General features: G+C 40.9%; 1 protein-coding gene across 3 annotated transcripts in view; it reads right to left on the reverse strand.

Annotated features, from left to right (window-relative positions):
- The window catches only part of pax5 (paired box 5), a 249,624-nt gene that overhangs the window by 204,088 nt on the left and 19,196 nt on the right, over positions 1–26,340 (reverse strand). For all 3 annotated transcript variants that reach the window (XM_033017875.1, XM_033017876.1, XM_033017874.1), the window contains exons 3-5: positions 23,174–23,371; positions 17,076–17,140; positions 14,316–14,447 (exon numbers count right to left, since the gene is read on the reverse strand). In XM_033017875.1, coding sequence (XP_032873766.1) covers positions 14,316–14,447; positions 17,076–17,140; positions 23,174–23,371 — 395 coding nt within the window. The remainder of the gene's footprint in view (positions 1–14,315; positions 14,448–17,075; positions 17,141–23,173; positions 23,372–26,340) is intronic.

Below are 26,340 nucleotides of genomic sequence, written 5' to 3' on the forward strand. Positions count from 1 at the left end.
TAGAGCATCCAGATAAATTCAGTTTCCAGGAGGGCTTCAAAGGAAAGAAATGTAGGAGTGGTACTGAGTGTTTCTCATTCCTATCAGCTATAAATTATAATAAACCCTACCATTTCCCTAACCGGATCAGTAACTCAGGTCATTCAAAGGCCATTCAAACTCTTCTTACACACCCAGCAACACAACTCTATGTGGCTTTGTATTTAGTGCAAGACACTCCATTTGGTCTGAAGAAGGGTCTTTTACTTTTACCCGAAACATCACCCATTCCTTCTCTCCAGACACGCTGCCTGTCCCACTGAGTTACACCAACATTTTGTGTCTAACTCTATTTGGCTAATTTTTTTATTGATTGTAATGATAACTGAATTTATCCGGATACTCAGAACTCACTATTAGGTCTTCCATGGTTGAAAATCTAGCTCAGTATTATATGAGGATTGGCAGCACAGAAAGCTTTTCACTGTACCTCAGTACACGTGACAATAATAAGCTAAACTAAACTTAAACTTTGCAATATTTTGTGATAACAGAATCTACATTACAAATAAAATTTCCCATTTTCTTAATATCAGTGTCATTCTTCAAAAACTAACCTATTATGTTGTGTTTTTGTGCTGGGGAAGCACAATATAATTCGGGGTGCAAGATAATGCGCAATATTCTTTTAAATTATTTTTAATACCTATTTATTATTTTTTTACTGATATGTGTATATGTGAGTCAATGGCTGGTGTGTTTGTTCTTTTTAAACCGAAGGAGATGCAATGGAATTTTGTTGCACAGTATTGTGCAATGACAATAAATGTATTCTATTCTATTCTATTATTGTTTATACTACTCCATTTTTAGTTAGAAAGTAAATCCTGTATTTATGTAGCAGTATCCCAAAACAGGATAAAAGCTAGGAAAAGGGACTTTTCTGAAGTGCTGTGAAATGAATAATTTGCTTTCAGTAAACTCCCACAAACATCAAAGTATTAATGACTAAATAATTTTATTTGGTGACAATGATTAAGAAATAAATATTAGCTCGGGCATCAGGAATAATTCGTCCCATTTCTCAAAATACAATAATGCCAAGACACAAACTACAACCATGCCATTAGAAAGACCTAAATTTATATTCTCATCCAAACAAAGGTACCACCAGCAGTGTGCCATTCCTTTAGCACTGCACTGGAGTCATTGCATTTTGTGCTGTTTTTATGGGGGAACACAAGGAACTCCAGATTCTGATTTACAAAAAAATGCACAAAGTGCTGGTGTAACTCAATGGGGCAAGTCGCATCTCTGGAGAACTTGGATAGGTGACATTTCAGGTCAAGATCCTTCTTCAGTCTGAAGAAGAGACCCAACCCGAAACATTGCCTATTTATGTGCTCCAGAGATGCTGCCTGACACGCTGGATTACTCCAGCACTTTGTGTGTTCTATGTGGGATTTGATCCACAACCTTTCAGCTCAAGCATACATGTGATATCATGAAGTTCTGGAATAACTCCGCGGGTCAAGCTGCATCTGTGAGAGGATTGGATAAGTGAGGTTTTAGGTTGGCACCTTTCTTCATACTGACACCAGGTTCAAGATCGCAGCATCTGTAGCTCCTTGTGTCTACGTGTGCTATCAACTGAGAAGCATTGAAACCAAGGAAGTAAAGACAGGCAAAAAGGTAGCTATTCTGAATTTATTTCCGAAGGATCTGAATGCAGTCTCATATTCTCACCTATTTATCAATTATTTGAACAAACGAACAGACCATTGTATATCAAAATTTGTAGATGGCATTAAATTAGAATACGGAATGTAAGGTGTAGATAAGAGAAAGAAGTTGCAAAGGGAATAGACAGATTACACGATGCACAACATCTCCAGAATTGGTTTAACAGTGACAACTGTGTTTTAGACCCAAAAAGATAAATTGTAAAATGTTCTAATCTATTAAAAACAAATTAGGAATGGCAGAAGAGTGAAGAGATTTGGGAGGCCAAAAATGCAAATTCTTTTTGGTCTATAGCTAAATGCAAATTGCAATTAGATACTTGATTGAATGTTAACATTTATTTCAAGAATGGAAGAAATTATATGTCAGGTGTTTAAAGGCTTGATGATACTTCATCCTGATGCCCGTGGCTGGCTTTTGACAGGGTGCAGCACTGTTTCATCTGAAAGGTAGACAACTTATATTCTTGTATTAGAAACATAGAAACATAGAAAATAGGTGCAGGAGTAGGCCATTCGGCCCTTCGAGCCTGCACCGCCATTCAATATGATCATGGCTGATCATCCAACTCAGTATCCCGTACCTGCCTTCTCTCCATACCCCCTGATCCCTTTAGCCACAAGGGCCACATCTAACTCCCTCTTAAATATAGCCAATGAACTGGCCTCAACTACCTTCTGTGGCAGAGAATTCCACAGATTCACCACTCTCTGTGTGAAAAATGTTTTTCTCATCTCGGTCCTAAAAGATTCCCCCCTTATCCTTAAACTGTGACCCCTTGTTCTGGACTTCCCCAACATCAGGAATAATCTTCCTGCATCTAGCCTGTCCAACCCCTTAAGAATTTTGTAAGTTTCTATAAGATCCCCCCTCAATCTTCTAAATTCTAGCAAGTACAGCCGAGTCTATCCAGTCTTTCCAGTATTATCTTGAGCGTGCATTGGAGTTGAGATGTGAAAAGGAGGCAGTTAAAATAGATAGAGAAAAACTGCCTGCTAGTGAAGGAAGCAAGAACAGGGAATGTAATCTCAAACTTAGAGCTAAATTTGGGAAGGGATTGTGAAAATAATATTTCATACAAAGGAAGTTGAAATTCTCCACTTGCAAAAGGCTTTGCATACCAACTGGAACAGTCAAAGTGTATGAAACTGAGATTTATGTTTTTTTATTGGGCAAAGATAAACAATATGGTGCTGAGGCCTACTACAGCCATGATGTAACTGAACAAGGAATTGGCCTCGTGGGGGCTGAATGGTCTAATCATATCTTGCTGCTCTTCTTTTGAAAATTAAATTTGAAGTTCACATGTAACAAAATGAAGGGTGGATTTTATATTCAATGTTTAATGAGCTATGAGCTTATTATACGGTACAGGACTTTCAGGGTCCCTGAAGCTATTTAGATTACAGCCTGCTTTTACAATATTCTGGACTCAGTGCCTGCAATCTTTCATAAATGTTACTCACTAATACTGTGAAGCTATCTAAGCAGATGATAAAAAAAGTTAATTAAAATCTCATACTTCCTCTTATAAAGTTCATATGTATACACATATATGAAGAAACTGAAAAGTAAGAAATCCTAATGTGTAAAACCAAGCTGAATAAATTGAGACTATCGTATTTGATCAAACATGAAATTTAATTTTGATTGGTTTAGTTTAGAGATACAGCACGGAAACAGGCCCTTCGGCCCACCATGTCCAGCCCGACCGCACGTTAACACTTTCCTACACCCACGAGGGACAATTTTTACATTTACCAAGCTAATTAACCTACAAACCTGTACTTCTTTGGAGTGTGGGAGGAAACCGAAGATCTCGGAGAAAACCCACGCGGTCACGGGGAGAATGTACAAACTCCATACAGACAGCACCCGTAGTCAGGATCGAACCCGGTTCTCTGGCGCTGCACTCGCTGTAAGGCAGCAACTCTACCACTGTGACCGCCCTAATTCTCACTGCTCATGAACCCAGTCCATTAAAACTTCCAAGCAGTGAGATTCAACCTCTACTCTGCTCCACCATCCCCAAAGGAGTTGGTTCTCATTCCCCTCCCCTAATGCTGATGAGGTTCTCTCTCTTCCAATTTCCCGAAGATGTTCCAAAAGCAAAACACTGCAGAGGCTGGAATTCTGAATTAAAACAGAACAGGCTTAAAATACAAAGCATGTCAGGCAGCATCTGCAGAGAATGAATACTTTAGGTTGTTCATGGTTCTGAGGGAAGATCATCAAGTAGAAATATTAGCTCTGTTTCCATCTTCATGGATACTGATGAACTGCTGAGCATTTCTAGCATTATCTGTTTAATCCTTGAAGATGTTAATTTACTCATTCTCCCTGAAAGTGGTTCACTCTTTCCCTTCCCCTTTAAATGTTCTATCCTCACTGAAGTTGCTGACTTTCTCCAATCCATGAAAATGTAAACTCCTTTGCCATCACTAATGATATTGACTCCCTCCCTTACCCTGAAGATGTTGTAAGGGGCCAACTTTCGATCACACTCACCCTCATCCCTGAAGGTGCTGATTCTCTCCCTCCGCCTTGTAGGTGCTAGACCTCTCTCCACTCTCCCTGAAGATGCTGACTCTCTCCACTCCCCTGGAAGTCCCAGACCCCTCTCCACTCTCCCTGAAGGTGCTGACCCTTTCTTGCGATACTTCTGAAAGGACTGGACCTGTCTCCTGTCCTCCCTGAACGTGATAACACTCGCTCGTGTCCCATGTCTGTGCAGATTTTTACTCAGGGAGGGGTTTAATGGGTAGCCACCCTCCTCTATAGCTCCTGTCATTTCCCATTGGAACTAGATTAGCTGCACTTAGCCAAATTGGATATTCTGCTTCTCCTGACCTTGAAGCTCATGGAGTCGGGGGTGGGATGTGAAAGGGGTGGGGGGGAAGGGGGGGGACGACACACACTCAGGTCCATTTGTTAGTGAACTTCACTACAAATACCGCACAGCAGCGATGGACAGAATCACTCACTTTCTAGGTTCATTCTTGGCGAAGAATGGCAACTTCAGGGAAATGCAACGAGTGAAAAGTAACTGTTGGATTACTAGTGCAAGACATAAAGTGCGGAAGTATCTCAGCAGGTCATCCAGCATCTGTAGAAGGAATGGATAGGCAACATTTTGGGTCAGGACCTGTCGGGGGAGACGATGCTTCCAGTCTGAGCGGCGGACACGTCGCTGGCTCCAAACCTAGAGATGGGACTCAACAGGCGAGACCGACATCGGGCAGAGCCATAGTGGTGGGTGACTACATTGTCCGAGGAGCAGATAGGAGATTCTGTGGCAGCAGACAAGATGCGAGGATGGTCTGTTGCCTCCCTGGTGCCAGGGTTCAGGATGCCACGAGCCGAATTCAGCACATCCTCGAGAGAGAAGGTGAACAGCCGGCAGTAGTTGTGCACGTGGGTACAAACGACATCAGGAAGAAGAGGAAGGGGGTTCTCCAACATGACTTCAGAGAGTTGGGAAGAAGACTGAAAGGCAGGACTTCTAGGGTTGCTTCCAGTTCCTCGTGCTAGTGAGGACAGGAACAGGGAGATAGGGGATCTGAATGTGTGGCTGAGGAGCTGGTGCAGGGAGCAAGGATTTAGATTTATAGACCACTGGGATCTCTTCTGGGGTAGGGGTGACCTGTACAAAAGGGACGGGTTAAACCTTAACTGGAGGGGGACCGACATTCTGGCAGGCAGGTTTGCTAGGGCTACACGTGTGGGTTTAAACTAAATAGTGGGGGGGAGGGATTGACAAATTGGGAGTATAAAGATGGAGTTGAAGGGGAAGTGACTACAGGAAAAATTATAAAAGATTCTCGAATTAATGGGAAGGAAGTTCAAGAAGGGATAAAAGAGTAAGGTCGGGGCCAATTGCGAGTGGTGCGAGGGGGGACATAAATACGGAGGTCAAAGTGTTGTATATGAATGCGCGAAGTATAAGAAATAAAGTGGACGAGCTTGAGGCTCAGTTAGAAATTGGCAAGTATGATGTTGTGGGAATTACAGAGACATGGCTGCAAGAGGGCCAGGGCTGGGAACTGAGTATTCAAGGGTATACGTCCTATCGAAAAGACAGACAGGTGGGCAGAAGGGGTGGGGTAGCTCTGTTGGTGAGGAATTAAATTCAGTCCCTTGCAAGGGGTGACATTGAAACAGGAGACGTGGAGTCAGTATGGATAGAACTAAGGAATTGTAAGGGTAAAAAGACACTAATGGGACATCTACAGGCCCCCAAACAGTAGCCTGAATCATGAGTTAAAATTGGCATGTAGCAAAAGTAATGCTGTGGTTATTATGGGAGATTTCAACATGCAGGTAGACTGGGAAAATCAGGTTGGTACTGGACCCCAAGAAAGGGACTTTATAGAGTGCCTTCGTGATGGATTCTTAGAGCAGCTTGTATTCTACCAGGGAGAAGGCAATTCTGGATTTAGTGTTATGTAATGAACCGGATTTGATAAAGGACCTCGAGGTTAATGAGCCATTAGGAAGTAGTGACCATACCATGGTCAGGTTTAATCTACAATTGGTGAGAGAGAAGGGTAGATCGGAGGTGTCACAGTTGAATAAAGGGGTCTATGGGGCCATGAGGGAGGAGCTGGCTAAAGTTGACTGGAAAGATACACTAGCAGGGATGACAGTGGAACTAAAATGGCAGGTATTTCTAGGAACAATACAGAAGGTGCAGGATCAGTTCATTCCTAGGAGGAAGAAAGATTCCAAGGGGAGTAAGGGGAGTAAGGGGCGACGGTGGCTGACGAGGGACATCAGGGACAGTGTAAAAATAAAAGAGAAGAAGTACACCGTAGCAAAGATGAGCGGGAAGCAAGAGAATTGGGTAATGTTTAAAGGGCAACAGAAGATAACTAAAAATACAATACGAGGAGAAAAAATGAGGTACGAAGGTAAGCTAGCCAAGAATATAAAGCAGGATAGTAAAAGCTTCTTTAGGTATGTGAAGAGAAAAAAATTACTTAAGACCAAAGTTAGACCCTTGAAGACTGAAAAAGGTGAATTTATTATTGGGAACATGGAAATGGCAGATGAGTTGAACAGGTATTTTGGATCCGTCTTCACAAAGGAGGACACAAACAGTCTTCCTGATATAGTAGTGGCCAGAGGACCTAGGCTGACAGAGGAACTGAAGGAACTGAAGGAAATCCACATAGGCAGGAAATGGTGTTGGGTAGACTGATGGGACTGAAGGCTGATAAATCCCCAGGGCCTGATGGTCTGCATCCCAGGGTACTTAAGGAAGTGGCTCTAGAAATCGTGGATGCATTGGTGATAATTTTCCAATGTTCTATAGACTCAGGATCAGTTCCTGTGGATTGGAGGGTAGCTAATGTTATCCCACTTTTTAAGAAAGGCGGGAGAGAGAAAACAGGGAATTATAGACCAGTTAGCCTGACATCGACGGTGGGGAAGATGTTGGAGTCAATTACGAGAGATGAAATAGCCGCACATTTGGATAGCAGTAACAGGATCGGTCCGAGCCAGCATTGCTTTACGAAGGGGAAATCATGCTTGATTAATCTTCTGGAATTTTTTGAAGATGTGACTAGGAAAATGGACAAGGGAGAGCCAGTGGATGTAGTGTACCTGGACTTTCAGAAAGCATTTGATAAGGTCCCACATAGGAGATTAGTTTGGCAAAATTAGGGCACGTGGTATTGGGGGTGGAGTGCTGACATGGATAGAAAATTGGTTGGCAGACAGGAAACAAACAGGGATTAACGGGTCCCTTTCAGAATGGCAGGCAGTGACTAGTGGGGTACCGCAAGGCTCGGTGCTGGGACCGCAGCTATTTACAATATACATCAATGGTTTGGTTGAAGGGATTCAAAGTAACATTAGCAAATTTGCAGATGACACAAAGCTGGTGGGCAGTGTGAACTGTGAGGAGAATGCTATGAGAATGCAGGGTGACTTGGACAGGTTGGGTGAGTGGGCAGATGCATGGCAGATGGCGTTTAATGTGGAGAAATTTGAGGTTATCCACTTTGGTAGCAAAAACAGGAAGGCAGATTACTATCTAAATGGCGTCAAGTTGGGAAATGGGGAAGTACAGCGGGATCTGGGGGTCCTTGTTCATCAGTCTATGAAAGTAAGCATGCAGGTACAGCAGGCAGTGAAGAAAGCGAATGGCATGTTGGCCTTTATAACAAGAGGAGTCGAGTATAGGAGCAAAGAGGTCCTTCTACAGTTGTACAGAGCCCTAGTGAGACCACACCTGGAGTATTGTGTGCAGTTTTGGTCCCCTAATTTGAGGAAGGACATTCTTGCTATTGAGGGAGTGCAGTGTAGGTTTACAAGGTTAATTCCCGGGATGGCGGGACTGTCATATGCTGAGAGAATGAAGCAGCCGGGCTTGTACACTCTGGAGTTTAGAAGGATGAGAGGATATCTTATTGAGACATATAAGATTGTTAAGGGTTTGGACATGCTGGAGGCAGGAAACATGTTCCCGATGTTGGTGGAGTCCAGAACCAGGGGCCGCAGTTTAAGAATAAGGGGTAAGCCATTTAGAACGGAGATGAGGAAACACTTTTTCTCACAGAGAGTTGTGAGTGTGTGGAATTCTCTGCCTCAGAGGGTGGTGGAGGCAGGTTCTCTGGATGCTTTCAAGAGAGAGCTGGATAGTGCTATATAAATAAAGAAATTTAAAGACATTTAATTTAAATTTTAGTGCTCTTAAAGATAATGGAGTCAGGGGATATGTGGAAAGGCAGGAACGGGGTACTGATTGGGGATGATCAGCCATGATCACATTGAATGACGGTGCTGGCTCGAAGGGCCGAATGGCCTACTCCTGCACCTATTGTCTATTGACTCAATTACCTATTCCACATTACCCCATTCTCCCACCCCACTAATCCCAACCCCACCCACAAACCTTTCTCACAAATACTCAATGACTTGCAGAGAAGAAAATTTGAGATAATTGGTAGTTGGGGGGGGGGGGGGGGGGGGGGGAGATTTCTGCAAGAAAATAGCCATATCCATTCTTTTTATATTTCTCTAGTTAGAATTCCTGACCTAACCAACAACGATTAAACACATACTAGTCTGACAGAGATAATGTTAGATCATTGCCAAACTTCATAAGCAGTAAACTTATTTTCTGCACATTCATTGCTCTTAAATCACCTTTGTTATGGCTTTTGGAGGCCAAGTGCATCAGCCATATCTTAATTTATTTTCAGGATGTGAAGGTTATTGGCAAGATGAGAATTTGGCACTCAACCCTACTTGTCTTTGAAGAGGGTAAATCTTCTTGATCTTTAATCTTTATGGTGATGATGAATGTTGGATGGAGAAAGTCAGGTTTAAAACCCAGCAATGATGAAAGAACTGTGATATATTTGCAAATCAGGACAATGTGTGTCATTTGGAAAGAAACCTACAGTTCCTAATAGTAGTGTATTCATCTCTGAATATTAGCTTGTGGCTTCATCCCAATCCAGTGACTTGAGCACGTGAACCTAGGTTAACACTGCAGTGTTTTGATGAGATGCTGAAACCAATGAGCGGACTTCTCTCTCATGTGGATAAATGGCTGCAATCTAAAGAAAGTTCGGGTTATTATCCCTTGTATTCTGGCACTATGCATCCCTCAAACAAATGATTTTAAAATAGCATTTGGTCATCAAATTACTATTTGAAGATCCAAGATGATTACACATTATTTATTACATAACAATATTACCTACATTTTGAAATGAATTTATTAGATGTAATATTGTTTTGAACCGCCTGAGGTTATGAACGGAACTTTAAATCCTCTGCTTTTGAATATAGATAATGATGTGGTACATGGTAAAAGAAACCCCTCAACGTTTATTTGGAATGGTATTAAATGGTGAAAACAGAAAAAAAAAACTAAGTTCCTGACCAAAACAGCAACAGCATGTGTACGATATATTATTCAAGTTTCCAAGACCCCTTCCATTCAATTTAAACAAAATTAAACTTTTACATTGCCACTGTGAAATTGAATGTTTATTAAAAATGTGTTTAAGATATTTCATAATTAGGTATGCAATCTATTTTCGTTACCTAATGGTAGGTGACTTTATTGGGAGACATGAGGGCTGTAGTTAGAATGCTATTAAAAAATATGTACCAGACTTTCTTACAGATCGAATGGAACAGTACACCTTATTTGGATTATCCAGCACAATGACATATAAAAAAATATTCAATAGACAAACAGCCTTTACCTGAAATACTTAAGTGAGGGGTTATTTTGAGTAATCATATATTACATTTCAAATAATACAACGCCAATCATTACGATATCAAAACACAAAGTGCTAGAATATCTCAGCGGGTCAGGCAGCATCTGTGGAGGGAATGGACAGGCGACGTTTCGTCAGACTTAATGTGATGAAGAATTCCGAACCGAAACGTCACCCGTTTATTCCCTCTGGAGACGCTGCCCGACTCGTTGAGTTAGTTACTTGTGTAACTCCAAGATTTCAGCATCTGCAATTTCTTACATCATCTTTAAGATATGCAGTGGCTGCACACACCGCACAAAACAATGGCCAAATAAAGCCCGTAACGTAGAAATATATAAAGGTTGCAAGAAGGAAAATATCACAAACAACAAGTGCACCATAAAATGATAACCATTCTGGTAAGAATTGAAACCGATCCGTATTTCGTCTTCCCACTCTCATTTTTGAACATTTCAATAACGGGGCTCACAGCTCCAGGTCTCTGTTCTGCCATTGCTGTCACCCGATTAACTCCTGCTCTACAGCAGTTTTTCTTTTTGCAGGTAATGCAAACAGTGTCACAACGAATGTGCCCAGACATACACCTCGACAATGACAAAATACTTAGTGAACTTCAAGGGCTACGAAATCTCATACAGAGCACAAACTGCCAACAAATGAAGGCGGAAGATGAGGAAACGCAGTTGTTTTTGCATTTCAACAGTAAAACAAAATACATTTTAAAAAGCAATACATCTAGAAAATTCAGATTTCATTCTTGGTCCAATAGACAACCAATCATCAGAAATATCACCAGGTTTACTAAACCAAGTGTGTAAGAAGGAAATGCAGATGCTGATTTAAACCGAAGATAGACACAAAAGGCTGGAGTAACTCAGCGGGACAGGCAGCATCTCTGGAAAAAAGGAATAGTTGACGTTTCGGGTTGAGACCCTTCTTCAGACTGGTTAGAGATAAGGGAAACGAGAGAGATAGACGGTGATGTGGAGAGATAAAGAACAATGAATGAAAGATCTGCAAAAAAGTACCGATGATAAAGGAAACTTTGTAAGCTGGTTGTTGTGTGAAAATGAGAAGCTAGTGTGACTTGGGTGGGGGAGGGATGGAGAGAGAGGGAATGCCGGAGCTACCTGAAGTGAAAGAAATCAATATTCATACCACTGGGCTGTAAGTTGGCCAAGCGAAATATGAGATGCTGTTCCTCCAATTTGTGTTTAGCCTCACTCCGGCAAACGGGAGATCAGGTTGGTTCACGCGGGCTGAGCGAAGGTGTTCCACGAAATGATTGAACACTGGATACAGTAGATGAGGTTGGAGGAGGTGCAAGTGAACCTCCGCCTAACCTGAAAGGACTGTTGGGGTCCCTGGACAGAGTCGTGGGAGGAGGTATAGCGACAGGTGTTGCATCTTCTGCGGTTGCAAGGGAAGGTACCTGGGGAGGGGGTACTTTGGGTTGGAAGGGATGAGTTAAACAGGGAGTTGCGGAGGGAACTGCGGAAGGCGGAAAGGGGTGGAGATGGGAAAATGTGGCTAGTGGTGGGATCCCATTGGAGGTGGTGGAGATTTCGGAGGATTATGTGTTGTATGCGACGGCTGATGGGGTGGAACGTAAGGATTAGGGGGAACTCTGTCTCTGTTATGACTAGAGGGAGGGGGAGCATGGCGGAACTGCGGGGTACCGAGGAGATGAGTGAGGGCCTCATATATGATGGGAGAGGGGAATCCCCATTCCCTCAAGAATGAGGACATCTCGGATGTTCTAGTATGGAACACCTCTACTTGGGCGCAGATGCGATATAGACATGAATTGGGAGTAGGGCATAGAGTCTTTGCAGGAAGCACGGGGGGAAGAAGTGTAGTTGAGATAGTTGTGGGAGTCAGTGGGTTTGTAATAGACATCAATCAATAGTCTATTTCTCGTGATGGAAACTGTGAGATCAAGAAAGGGGAGTGAGGTGTCGGAGATGGTCCAAGTAAATTTGAGTGCATGATGAAAATTGGTGGTGAAGTTGATGAAGTCCATGAGTTCTGCATGGGTGCAGGAGGTGGCACCAATGCAGTCATCAATGTAACAGAGATAGAGTTCGGGGATGGGCCTGTGTACGCCTGGAACAGGGATTGCTCAACGTACATGCAATGCCTGCAAAGGGATGGCAGAAATCCCAGTAAAACAGTAATATTTATATATATATTTATGTATATAGACCTCTCTAGAGATATGTATATATATATATTGAACCTTGCTGAGATTCAGATGAGAAATTTCCTTAAACGCGAAGGCAGTTATGCACGGCTGCTGAAATCCCCAATACTCAATTCCTTCTCCATAATTCCGGCATCTTGTCCAGCTATCCATGCCCCATAGCAGAAGTGTCCATGTCGCGGGGCTGGAAACTGGAAGTATCCTGAGCTAACTCTGCTACCACCATCATCTATTGCGACAAGTGATGGCTTCCACTGATTGTCGCCGGAAGCTTGCGTCCTTTTCAGGACGGGCGATGACAGCGAGTTCAACATTTGTAACAAGATGGACACGAAAAGAAGAAATCTATGCCACTCATTCTCCTAATTGCATGGCAAATGCCTACTACTGCACCGATATTTGGGAGCAACTCATTAGTGCAGTCAGCAGTATCCTTCACTGCTTACCACATATCCACAGAGTTTTGCAACTTGAAACAAGTCCAGAAACACTTTACACTTGTGGAATTGTAAGAACTGCGGCCAGGAGAATCCTTATACATAGAACTGGTGCGGTATGGCTTTTGCAGGGAGAGGAGAGAGGGTATCTTCCCGTTGATAAATGCATATTCAGTCTTGTGAGGGTAATGAAAGTCATTGTTGAGGTAATTGGCCACATAAATGCATGCGTGCTGGAATGCCAGTTTGTTCATAAGGCACTCCAAAACAATGCCACCAATTTGAGTTTGTCCTGTCCGACTTTTAGACAATCTGTAAGAATTTAGAATCTAGAATAGTACAACACAGGAACAGGCCCTTCATGCACCATAATGTGAATATAAACTAATCCCATCTCTCTGCACAGGATCTTTACCCCTCTCTTCCCTGACCAAATATCTAAATGGCTCTTAAATAATGCTGTTGCGTCTACTTCTACAACCTCCCCGGGCAGAGTATTCCATGCACCTACCACACTGTGTAAAAAAAGTGCCTTGTTACTCTCCTTCTGTCACCATAAACCTAAGCTATATAGTATTTGACATTTCCACCTTGGGGAAGATATTCCAACTATCTACCTATCTCTGTCTCCAATATTCATATATACTTCAGCCTCCAGGGCTTCAGTGAAAACATGGATGTTTGTTCAACCTTTCCATACAACTAATACCATTTAATCCAGACCGCAGTCTGGTGTCTAGAGCAAAGGGGAATACAGAAAGTAGAACTTGGAACAAAAAACAAACTGCTAAAATAACTCAGTGGATCACGCAACATCTGTGGCGGCAAAGGAATGGTCACTGTTCTGAGGAGATTCTGTATCAGGACTAGGAGTGTCGAGGATAGATAGCCATGTTCAATGTGAAAGGGGGAGATGATGTGGAGATCGTAAGTGATAAGTGGACCCAGGCGTGATAAATAATTAGGAAGATGGAGCTGATCACCAAGGATCCGTGTAGAACCACGCTGGTTGCAGACCTTCAGGCAGAACAACACCCACCACTATTTTATGTCTTCTATGACCAAGTCTTTTGACTATGGACTGAAGTTTGGGTTTTTGTTTATAAATTATAAGAAATATGAATATTTATTTTCACTTAATTATAGTTTCACAATATCAACATCATCTGCACAGATGTTAGTCCAATGAGTTTCGATTAATTGATATATAGTAGAACTTCTACCCGAAGAAAAGTCAGAGAGACCCACAGTATGAAAAGGGGCCCTTCAGCCAAATGAGACAACACCAAATATCAAACATACATTCACGCTATTTACATACCAGCATCTGCAGTTCTTTCTATGCACATTAACACTGATCCTACATTAATTCCATTTTTATTCTTACAAGATGCCTATCAACTCCCTACAGATTCTACTACACATCACACTCGGTATAATAAACAGTGACCAATTAACCTGCTAATTAGCATATCTTTGGGAAATGCAAGCAACCAGAACATCAGAGGAAATCCATGCAATCACACGAAGAACGAGCAGATGCACCAGGGGTCAGCTTTGAACATGGAGCTTTGAGGCGGCAACTCAAGTTGGTGTGCCATTGTGCCACACCAAAATGCCTGCATTTCTCTCATTGATTATTACAACATGCTTCTTGATTCCCTGAAAGTGGATTTTTTTTAAATCCAATACTTTATCACTTACCATCATTGCGTTTCCTCTTGTTATTCTCGTTATTAGATGGTGTGATTCCCAGAATTCCACTGATGGAATAGGAAGACCCCGCAGAATCATTGACAGCGGAAGGAACAGGAGTCACGGGCACAGTGCTTGGTGCTATGGATGTCAATGATAAATACCATTAGTTCATTTGGAGACATTGTAAACTAAATCTTAGTTCCCCACACCTTTCTTCTGTGGAACTCAGTCTGGATCTGTCTTGTGCAGGAAAGAACTGCAGATGCTGGTTTAAATCGAAGGTAGACACAAAATGCTGGAGTTACTCAGCGGGACAGGCATCATCTCTGGAGAGAAAGAATGGATGACGTTTCTTCAGACTGGATCCATCTTCGCTGACTTCCCAACAAGGGTTGAGTTTCAAGGACAGGGATCATACAAATCAATTTGCCACACTTGGCATGATCATGATTAATTCCTGACTATGACTGTGAATATTCAACATTAGGGGAGAAAAGAAGTAACTCTGACCTGTAGCCTTATAGATAATTTCAATTCCAATCTTTTTTTATTATTGATTCACAGTACAGGAATATAGCCAGCCAAGTACATTGAGATATACAGTCATATTAGGAAATTTGAAAGTTGGTAAAATATCTACTCTTCTTTACACACTAAATTTTCAATAATAAGCAATTTGTATTTTCCAGGCTAAAAGCCAAAGCCAAATCCAACAAACGATTCCTAGCACATGACTGGTTTGTTACTTCATGCATTTTAGTGCATGTGTTCTCACCTCAATGACAGCATAAACACATCACCCATTGTAACATATCTGGTCAAAAAATCATCAAAGTATTCCTACAGTCTCGATACATATAGTTTGGTACCAAAGTCTGTAACTATTTGACTTCTGTCCCCACATCCCTGTTTGATCTCTACGGTCATATTTACCATTCTATTGTTTCACCCAATTGAATACAATCCCAGCAAAGTCATTTGAAAGTATTAGAAACCTGTGGCTATTTGCCTAAATGGAAATCTATGGATTTTGGTTGAATTCACCACAAGTCAGTGTTAATTGATTGACTGATTTTTTTAGAATCCTGTGGATACAAGTTCATCAAACTCAAAATAAGTCGTTTGTTATTATCCGACTGAACCCGAGAACCATAAGGAAATTGATCCATTGAGTTCTTGAGAAACTATTGATAATAAAATACACTTACTAGTTTACCCCGTCAGTAACATACATGTACACAAATTGTCTTCTGAGGCCTGGTATCTGAGATTACATAAAAAATGGGACAGGGAATACAACTACCTGTGGAACTGCACCTCAGCATGGTCCACTGCAAGAACGAGGCATACGAACAGGGCAAGAAAGAATGAGCTTTCATACACCCTTGCTAATGGAGCTATGAATTTTGACTCGATATTGTGCATTATCATAACTCAGATGCTAATAATGGCCAAAATCCACACATTAGCAGGTCAGCTAGAGCATGCCTTTCAATTGCTCATCTGTGCTGTGGATCATAAACTTACACAAGCACTGAGGGTTATGCTTAAAATAAAGGTCAATTTAAAAAAAGTTCAATTTTGGTGGAAAGTTAAATCACACACTGCAAATTGCAAAGCCACAATCAGCACCGAATGGGAAACTGAGAAAGGGGAATTAAAAGAAAAGAATAAAAGTTTCATAACTCCTTTGTGCTTAATGATGCAGAAAATGTAATATAGTTTCCTTTATGGATGTATTACTTTAATTACATCACATTCTATGGCCATTCTATTGCCACTTTAAATTTTGGATTTCAATTTTGTATTACAATGTGAAATCTTTTTATCGAAATAATCGTCAGACTTCAGAACCCAAGTTATATCGGTGAATTGCATTTAAACTATAAGTTGCTAAGGAACACCGAGGTGGTGGAGAAGTTGATGCATTTTCATTGTAAGACAGAGAAACCCAACAGTAATAACAATCAGATTACATTACAGTTATTGCCCAGATGAGTGGTAACTAATTAGAGGTTAATCTTCTGTCCTGTTTGAGCTCAGATATAAACTGATCAAGAATGAATATAATAATGGCCTGATGTATATTCATATAAAAAGCAAAGCATGCTCAGGAGTAAGAGATGAGGTTAACCAAATTAGTTCATGCTCTCTTTGTTCAGTAAATAAATTAAAAGATGTGGTCCTTAGATATTTGACCAGATTTAAAGTTATCAGTTCTAGAAAGAAATCAAAGTGACATTTTAAGTGAGGGGTAAAATCATTTTTATGTTGGATCAAATATAATACATAGTCATACAAACATTGGAGAAAATCAAATGTTAAACTCAGTTCGCTAAGAATCAATTATATTCAGAATATTATGCATCCGATTGAACAAAGAGAACAAACTCTGTGACATGACAACCAATGCGTTCTTGAGGTTTCAAAAGGTCTACAGGTCTGCTCACAGTTTTACCAGAAAAACTTCAAACCCTTAAGAACCACCCAACTCTCATGTGAAGTATGGGCACTTTCCCACAAACCCCAATCAGATAAGGAGCTATAATGAAAAATGACCAACATATGGGTCGTAGCTGTGGGGCCACAGGTTAGAAAATCACAAATAACAGTACAGAAAGGGACTGACAGAGAGAGCATGAATTAATTTCTACTCTGATTAGTTGCTCTGATGCAGTTCATCATCAGATTAAATGCCAGATCTTTGAAATTTAGAGCAATATGTCTCTGACATAAGAGAAACAACAGTTTTGCAATGATTCTTACCGATAGTATGGGATAAAACTGGCGATTGCTGATTTGGAGGCTGCTGCACCTTTGTTCGAATAATCCTGAATAAGAAGAACATTTTTTAAAGTGTTTTTACTCCAAATCATGTAACAACCAAAACAAATGGAGCCATCCAATCTTTGGCTCCAAACTTACGGTAAGTAATATTGAGCTGGGCTGTTGAGGATGTGTGAGGGTTTGTTTACCATGAAGCTATGATGCAAAAACAATCCTTCATATCTTCATAATGACTAAAATGCTTCAAAATGAATGAAGTATTTTTCAAATGTAGTCACTATTATAATGTACACAAACACAACCATTTTGTATTCTTCCACAGTTCACAAGCAGGAAATGGAATGAATGACCAGATAATTGTTTCCTTGAGTATTGCAGTATGAAACTTGGCCAGATAACCAATGAAACCATAAAATGTCCCATGGATCTTTTAGGTTCATTCCAAAAGGGGCAAATTATCTTTTCTTGTTTCATTTATTGCACAGTTGAGATTATGTTGCTTTTAATGTGGGAAATCCTTGTAAAGCAGATGAATGGGAGAATTTATAAGAAACTAGCAAAAGTCAATTTAAAATGTTATAAAGATATAGAGTGAAATATCAATGAGCAACAAATTTAAACAATTGCAAGATTTTTTACAAGGTATTTAAAAAGAAAGCAACCAGCAAAAAGAATAATTTATCCCTTAAATAATGGGATGGGTGAATTAATAACAAGAGATGGGAAAATAGCAGAAAACATGTAAATTATATATAAATACAAATATATAATTTGGATCTGTTTACAGGAAAGTGATGAAAAAAGCCACAAAAAAATGATCAGAAGCAAAAGGAAGGCAATAAAGTAAAGCATCATCATCACCAGAGAAGATGTATTAGGCAAACCAATACGTCTAATGACTGACAAATACGTGTGGACTGATCGCCTGAATCCTGGGATTCTAAATGACTGTAAAGGTTGTGGATGCATTGCCTATTACTCCATGAATACAATTGCAATTACAAGGAAGATGTTGTTCATGGGTAGGGAGATTTTGCTTCTGATGGACAGCATTTAGTGATGTGCCAGCTGGTTGGTGCACTGCAAAAGGAAAACTGTGCTAGCTATAGAGTCCGAGCAGACAAAGTTCATTAGATTGGTCCCAGTGAAAGAGGAGAGAAATTAGCTTGGGCTGACTCTCTGGGATTTAGAACAATGAGAGGTGATCTTATTGAAAGAAGCCAATTTCTGAAGTGCAGATATGAGGAGAATGATTCCTCTAGCGAAGGAATCGAGAATTGGGTTAGATTTTTAAACCTTAGAGGAATCAAGCATTGGTGGGGTTTAGGCCAAGATGAATTCAGTCTTTGTCTAATTCAGTCATTGAATTATGGAACATCCATGAGACCCCATAAAGCCTTATTTTGTGCCCAAAAATTGGTATGAGGGGTTCAGAAGCCAATAAAAAGCTTCAGTGGGAACTGAACTGCCACTGATCCAAAGTCCTAACAGACAGTGCCATTATTTCTTGTGAGATTCTTGAGAAAGGGATGTTTATGCAAAATTAGATTAAAATAGTGAGTGATTTATCACTGAGGCATTGACAAAGGTCTTCCCACAGCAACTCCCAAATTGGCAGCCTCCAATTCTGAGAAGGACAAGGGTGACAGCAGCAAAACTGCGGTTCCCCTCCAAATCACACAACATCCTGATCAGACACTTACATTGGAGGTGCAAAGGTACTTTGGAGTGCTGGTGCAGGATTCCCAAAAGGTTAATTTGTAAATTGAATCAGCAGTAGGGAAGACAAATGCAATGATAGCAGTTATTTCGAGAGGACTAGACTATAAAAACAAAGATGTAATTCTGAGGCTTTATTACACATTTGGAGTATTATGCACAGTTTTAGGCCCCATATCTGAGGAACGATGTTCTGGCTTTGGAGAAGGCCAGAGAAGGTTTACGAGAATGATCCCAGGGATGTTTGGGATGCCTGTACTTGCTGGAGTTTAGAAGGATATGGGGGGACCTCATTGTAACTTACTGAATAGTGAAAGGCCCAGAGAGAGTGGATGTAGAGAGTATGTTTCCACTAGTGGGAGGGTGTAGGACCAATGGGCACAGCCTCAGAATAAAAGGTCATGAGGAGGAATTTATTAAGTCAGAGGGTGGTGAATCTGTGGAAATCATTAGCACAGATGGTTGTGGAGGCCAAGTCATTGGGTATTTTTAAAGCAGAGATGACAGATTCTTGATTAGTTATGATGTCAAAGGTTATGGAGAAATGGCAAGAGAATGGGGTTGAGCGGGAAAGAGAGACCAGGCATGATTGAATGGTGGATTAGACTCATTGGGCTGAATGGCCTAATTCTGCTCCTGCAGCTTACGAACTGATTTGGAATCTATTGTTCATCCTTTGATGCTGCTGGGTTTAAATCCTGAAACTCCATCTCAATATCATGTTGGTCCTTCACCACACTGCAGGAAAGAAGCTCATCATCACTTTCTCAAAGGCAATTAGAGAATGACAATAAATTCTCACCTACTAGTGAGGTCTAGAACATAGAAAATTATTAAATATTATTTTAAAAACAAGTCTAACATTTTTGGGGGGTTTGGGAAACTCTCTATTGTAAACCCAGGTCTTCAAAAATACGCAATATATGTTTGCCTTTTAAAAACAGATGTAATTTGATGTTACTTTTCTGCAATAATAAAAGGTTTATTACAATTTGATGCGCAGAAGCCTTTTATAATAAGCACATCACAAAGAATGTCTTATTAATGCTGTTAAATAAATATAGATCTCATTCTATTTATGAAAGTTCATTCATAGCCAGCTCTGTTGCAGGAAAATGTTACTGTGGTTAAACTATTCCTGCCTACGTGGCGAATTAGGTTTGGGTTTTACATTCAATTGTACCATGCCTGTTTGTACCTACCTTAACACTTTTATAAATAACATTTAACTGATCTAAAATTTCTTCTAGATTCAATAATATTTTCATTTCTCTGTTATTCTCTCGGTTATTAAAATGAACAAACTAGTGCATTTCAAGCGTTAAGTTTTTCATAACTTTTCATTGCATTAAGACGTCTTCACATTGGAACAAATCATTTTTTAATGAAAGAAAAAGCCTAGATTGTATTGCCTGTTATCTTAGATAGGTAAAACAGGAAGACATTGCGCTTAGAGCAGCTTTAATCCTTTAATCTCAATTAGTGAGGGTAAACAAGGGAGATGTTATATTTGTTTTCACTTGTCAGGGTAAGAGAAGAAGTTATTCAATGTACCATTTTAGAAATTGAGGGTGGTTGCCAAGATTTCTCTACCTATGTTGCTCTGAGGTCTCTGTCAAGGGTGCAGTATAAATACATATTGCTTTTCCTCTGCAGATTATTCCTCCTCTAAACCTGGCTCCAATGTACAATTCAACTCAAACATCAATTTCCATTTATATAACATCTTGAACATAAACAAAAAATACTCTGATGATTTGCAGTGTATAATCAAACAAAGAAAAACCTTAAAGCACCATATTGAGCTATAGGATGAACGGCTAAAGGGGTGACTTTCAAGAAAGACCTTAAAGGAGAAGAAGAAAAAAACACGAAGCAAAGAAGCATGGGAAAGGAACACAAGATTTGAAATCAAAATTAATAATTCCAAATTAGGATTATGAAAGTGATTCGTATAAGAGGAAAGAAGTATGACAAATGCAACCATTTTATTATTTTGAGAAACCAAAGCAATCAGTTGAAGAAATGAAGTGTGATATTTATCTTTAATTCCACCAGGGTGAAAATGAATGCAGTCTAAAGGGTATCAAGATGGGGTTTTTACACCACAGGAGAAAACTAAAGAGGAACTGGCCATAGTTGTATGCATAAAATAGAGAACGGTTGATGGGAAATAATGAGTGGATGGTCACATTCTGTCTAGGACTGCCAGGAAGATGCTTTTGGAGCAGTGTTTGAATCACTAGAAAAATGCAGTCAACCAGGAATAGAGAGCAATTGATGAGAAAAGAAGGAAAACCAGTCCTGGGTTCTGTTGAGCAAGAAAAGTAAGTGTGCCTTCTGAAATCCTGGTGAATGATTTGGCTGTAAGTGTGATAAAGGATGATCAATGCCTGGAGCCAATGCTGCAGATGGGAACAAGGAGTTAGAAGCCAGAAGGGACTGTAGGTGCTAGAATATGGAACAAAACATAGAACACTGGAAGAACTCAGCAGGCCTAGCAGCATCTGTAGAGGCAAAACGTGCATGGAGATGTTTTTTGGATTAAGACCCTGTAGCAGATCTGTGAGGGAAGAGAAAAGATTGCCAGTATACAGATGTCCAAGGGAGTTGAGAATCAGATAAGCTGTAATAATGGGTCAATGGAACTAGGTGGGGGAGTGGGAGATGGGGAGGGGGAAGGGGGTGGGTAAACTGAACAAAGGGAGAAAAAGATAATGACAAATGTGAGTATGTGGGGAGGAATAACAAACACAGTGGGTGTGAGTTACCTAAAATTTGAAAATTCAACATTTGTACCATTGGGCTGTATGGTACCCAAGTTGAACATGTGATGTTGTTCCTCCAATTCACCTTAGCAATGAAGAAGTCCAAGGACAGACAGATTTGGTGTGGAAGTGAGAAATAGAAGTGATATGATGTGCAACTGGTAGCTTGTGGAAAGGGTGCAGGGTGCAAACTGCAAAAACACCACATAGTTAATGCTTGGCTTCTCCAGTATAGAGGTGGTCACCTAGTGAGCATGTAATGCAATAAGCGAGTTCAGAATACCGACTGCTCATGCCCAGGTCATAGGTCACGCGCGATAAATATTCTCAGCAGCTGTGCTGCTGCATGGAAACAGACCTGCATTTCATCCGTAGACAGAATCGAACCCGGGTCTCCGGCGCTGCAAGCGTGTTGAATTGCTACTGGACTGTCCCTGTCCCCTCCCGAGTGTCCCATCCCTGTCCAGGGTGGCCGGAGAAGTCCGGGGTGTCCCTGGACTGATGGTACACCGGCCCAGAGCAGTGGCAGCCCAGGCTTACAGCCAGCACTAACTCCAGCGTTAACTCTACTGCTCCGGGCCGGTGTCCCGTCAGTGCCAGGCCCGGCGGGACAGGCAGAGTTGAGCTGGAGTTAGCAATTCTTCTCCATGAGGGCCATAAGCCTGGGCCGCCATTGCTCCAGGCTGGTTTCCCATCAGTCCAGGGTCACCCCGTACATCTCCGGCCGTCCACGGACAGGGATGGAACACTCGGGAGGGGACGGGGATGATCCAGTAGCAATTCAACAGTGCTTGCAGCGTCGGAGACCTGGATTCGATCCTGACTATGGGTGAAAAGCACGTCTGTATCCATGCACAGCACAGCTGCCGAGAACGTTTATCGCGAGTGACATTTGACAAATCCCATGATTCCTTGCGTTTTCCAGAATACCGAACTCACTTATTGCCAGGTTGGAAGAGGTGCAGGCAAACCTCTGCCTCACTTGGAAATGCTGTTTAGGTACCTGGATGGTGTGGGGCAGGAGGTGAAGGGACTGTGTAACACCTCCTGCCAGTGGTGGGGAAAGGTCGTGACAGATACCAAGAAACCTCTATCATAGAATAATTAAAGGAACTACATTTTATGAGCCCCATAATGCAAGGCAGGAATTAAAGTAAGAAATAATGACCTTGATATAGTGTACATCACAAGCAATCAAATTAAAGAAAGCTGATAAATGTAGCAGAACAAAGGCACAACAGCTTTGGGGGCTGAGAGAAACGTGTTTCTGATAGGTAAAAAAAAATACATTAAAAACAAGATAAAAATACGTTGGAAACAAAGCAAAGGAAGAGTCACCACGTGAGGAATATTAGTGGAAGATCTGTCCCGTGGTTAGGATTCTAGTTCTTTGGAAAACGGAATGGAGATGATGGAAACTAAATACAGTATTATCTTAAATTTTGTTTTCAAAGGCGATGTTTAATCCATAGATCGATCTTCTCGAAATATATTTTGTAAAATTTAAAACCTGCCTGAAACCGCCGCAATCTGCGGGTTAAGGGTGATTTATTGGTTAATGTTGGAAAGTTCACCGCCTATGTGTGGTACCTGTTGATGGAACTGACACTGGGCACCGATTCATTGTCACACACTCGTTCCGCCAACAGTCTATCTCGGATCTCCCAGGCAAACATGGTGGGGTTTTGACGCTTGTAGTCGGCGATTTTATCCACCACTTTCGGTGTAGCGACCTTTGGTTTGGATCCTCCAATTACTCCCGGCTTTATACTCCCAGTCTCATAGTACCTTAAAAAAAAAAAGAGATTTTTGAGAGCGTTACCGGAGATAGGACACAATGCTGGAAAACCGGAGTGGGGTTCCAAACAGAATTTACTCCTGTTCTAGTTAATCTGCTACATTTGACCAATAGTCAGTGCAGAATTCCACGTTCAATTTGAATAAGCAGCAGAAAAACGTTCCTCTAATTGAAAATACAACAATGAACTATTAGTTATCTCGTTAGGGTCGGCACCGTGGCGTAGCGGTAACAGTACAGTTTCAGAGACTTGATTTCGATCTTGACTTAAGGTGCTGTCTGTACGGCTCCGTGACTGCGCGAGTTGTCTCCGGGTGCTCCGGTGCTGCATGTTTGCAGGTTAATTGGCGTCGTTAATGTGTAGGGTTGGAACTGGTGTACGGATAATCGTTAGTCGGTCGGTGGGCCGAAGAGCCTCATTCCACGCGGTATCTCTAAAACTAAAAATAAAACTAAATATTTAAGGAAATTTGGATGAGCAGAGCTGATCTGAGTATTGGTGTGAATGGACCGACTTTCCCTAGAATATATGATAATGCTATGCTATATTGAAACAGATGAGAAGAGGGGCTGGCAGGATAGATCCCAATCAAATGGCGTCGATTGGTGGTAGACTCATTCCATCCACACCCGCTTGACTAATGGACACTGTCTGTTAAAGTGTGTGCGTGTGTATGTGGGTGTTTATACACTGGGATATATGGCATGTGTTAAGCATGTCTCCATATGTGTATATTAAACCATATGTATTGCTCCAATATACTTATCGCTCAGTAATTTTCCGAACAAGGAAATTACAAGTGAATCATTTTACACAGTGGCCACTTACAGGACACTAGGGGAGGTTAAAGACTCTCTTGTTTAATGTTTGCTGTGTTGATGTCACCGTCATGATAATACACGATAATCATGATCTAGCATTGGTATTATTACTCTTAAAAAAAGGGCAACAAAATGCAATGATCAAACCACAAAGTGCTGGAGGAACACCACGGGTCAGCCAGCATCTGTGGAGGGAATGGATAAGCGACATTTCGTGTCGGGACCCTTCATCAGACGCATCTTCTTCAGATGCAATGATCATTTAAAAAAAAAAAATTTTTATTATGAAATAATAGCACATCATTGAAGCGAAGTACTTCCAGATAAAGAACAGAGGAATATTCTGCCTGAAATACATGGAATGATCACAGTTTAACATGTTTTGCCATCATACATCAATATTTTTATATAGGATTATTTCAGTACTTCAATGTTATAATGATTTAATACTTTAAAACATATTTCATTTTAACGTTTCTATAGCTCTCCTTTGCAAAATTTGCTTTGCGACTCAGTCGGCTGGATATTTTAATCTTTGCCTATACATATCTAACACAATCATCGGTGGCCAAAGTAATGGTGAAGTGGGGACAGGGAGAGATTTATGTAATAAATAGAGGGAAGACACGTACAGAGTGACGTGAAAAGCAGAGACTTAAATTAACCAAGCCATACACCGGGAGCTAGACACAAGAGTTTCGCAAGAGTATAGAAAATAGGTTGGAAAACCATTCAGTGACAGGAAAAGTCTTATTACATTATACCTGTCGACATACCAAAATGTTAAAGGACAGATGGGCGTATGTACTAGTTCTAGCTGATATATATTAAAACTGTGTTCGTAACATTAATAGCCTTCAAATCCTTGTCTGTGGAGGGCTCGGAACATTTCGGAAGGGTCTGATGCAATTTTTAGTGCAAAATTGCCCGCCCCACTCGCACCGTCCTTTTTTTTTTATATGAAGAAGGTATTGTCTACTTAAAGTAATTCTGTAAACTCTTTTGCCTGGTCACGGTTTTGATGAAAAGGAAAATATGGGAGAGAATGATCAAAAATAACATTAGTGTTTGTGGTAGGAGTATACACAAATAAACCTTGTGTTTCTCAAAACTTCAACAGATGATTGACATTTAAGTTGTAAAGGGGACGGCAGGACAAATTTTCTGACATTAAGATTTAGTTTATACATTTTATATACAGGTTTAATTAAAATAATAAATAATAAAATGTGTTATTTTAGGAAACATGTTATGCAAGTTAACTGTATGGAGGACTGCCTCTGGCAAATCATTGGCAAATTTAAAAATGGATTTCATTCTTTACATCAAATGAGAAATAATTTATATACGGGAGAGGAACAAAATCAGATTTACTTTTCCTTAGGAAAAAGTACTACGATCACAATTAACTACTCAACCTCAAGTTATAAGATAATTTAATTGTGTTGCGAGAAAGATTTAGACCAAGACGACGTTACCAATGTCTTCATTCATCAGAAGGCACATAAAAAGTTTCCTGAAGAATCAGCACGTATCGCACTGTACCAATGACCACAGTACTGCCTTGTGGATTAACGTTATGCATTGTAAATTTCCGGCACAAACCCACACCTTCAGATCCCAGCCATGGAACACGTTGTAAATATCAGCTCTCGTTGCCAGGGTGAATGGGAGAACACCAGGATCTCACTGTAAATAACGTTTTGATTCCCTCATTCTTATCCTTGACATATCCCTGAGATGCAGCGTGGAAATAGACCTTCCCAATATACGTCGACCATCGATCACCCGATGATACGTGTGTGTGTTTCTCTATCACTCTCTACACACTACGGGCAATTTACAGAGGCAAATTAATCTGCAACTTCGCACATCTTTGGGATGGGTGTAGAAACTGAAGCATGCAAAGGAAACACACGCTGTCACAGATGCAAACTCTACACCCTAGGTCAGGATCGGACCTGGTATTCTGGCGCTGCGAGGCAGTGTCTGTGCACGTAGGCTTTAACTAAGTAATCGTTCAGAACCTTAACCCCAATTGCTAGTTGTTCTTTTAGTAATTGTTGATTGCGATATTCTCCTTCCATAAATCTGACACAGTGGTAATCCACTTAAAGAAGATAAAAGTTTAGGATAA

Source organism: Amblyraja radiata, chromosome 3, assembly GCF_010909765.2.
Source record: "Amblyraja radiata isolate CabotCenter1 chromosome 3, sAmbRad1.1.pri, whole genome shotgun sequence".
Classification (NCBI taxonomy): domain Eukaryota; kingdom Metazoa; phylum Chordata; class Chondrichthyes; order Rajiformes; family Rajidae; genus Amblyraja; species Amblyraja radiata.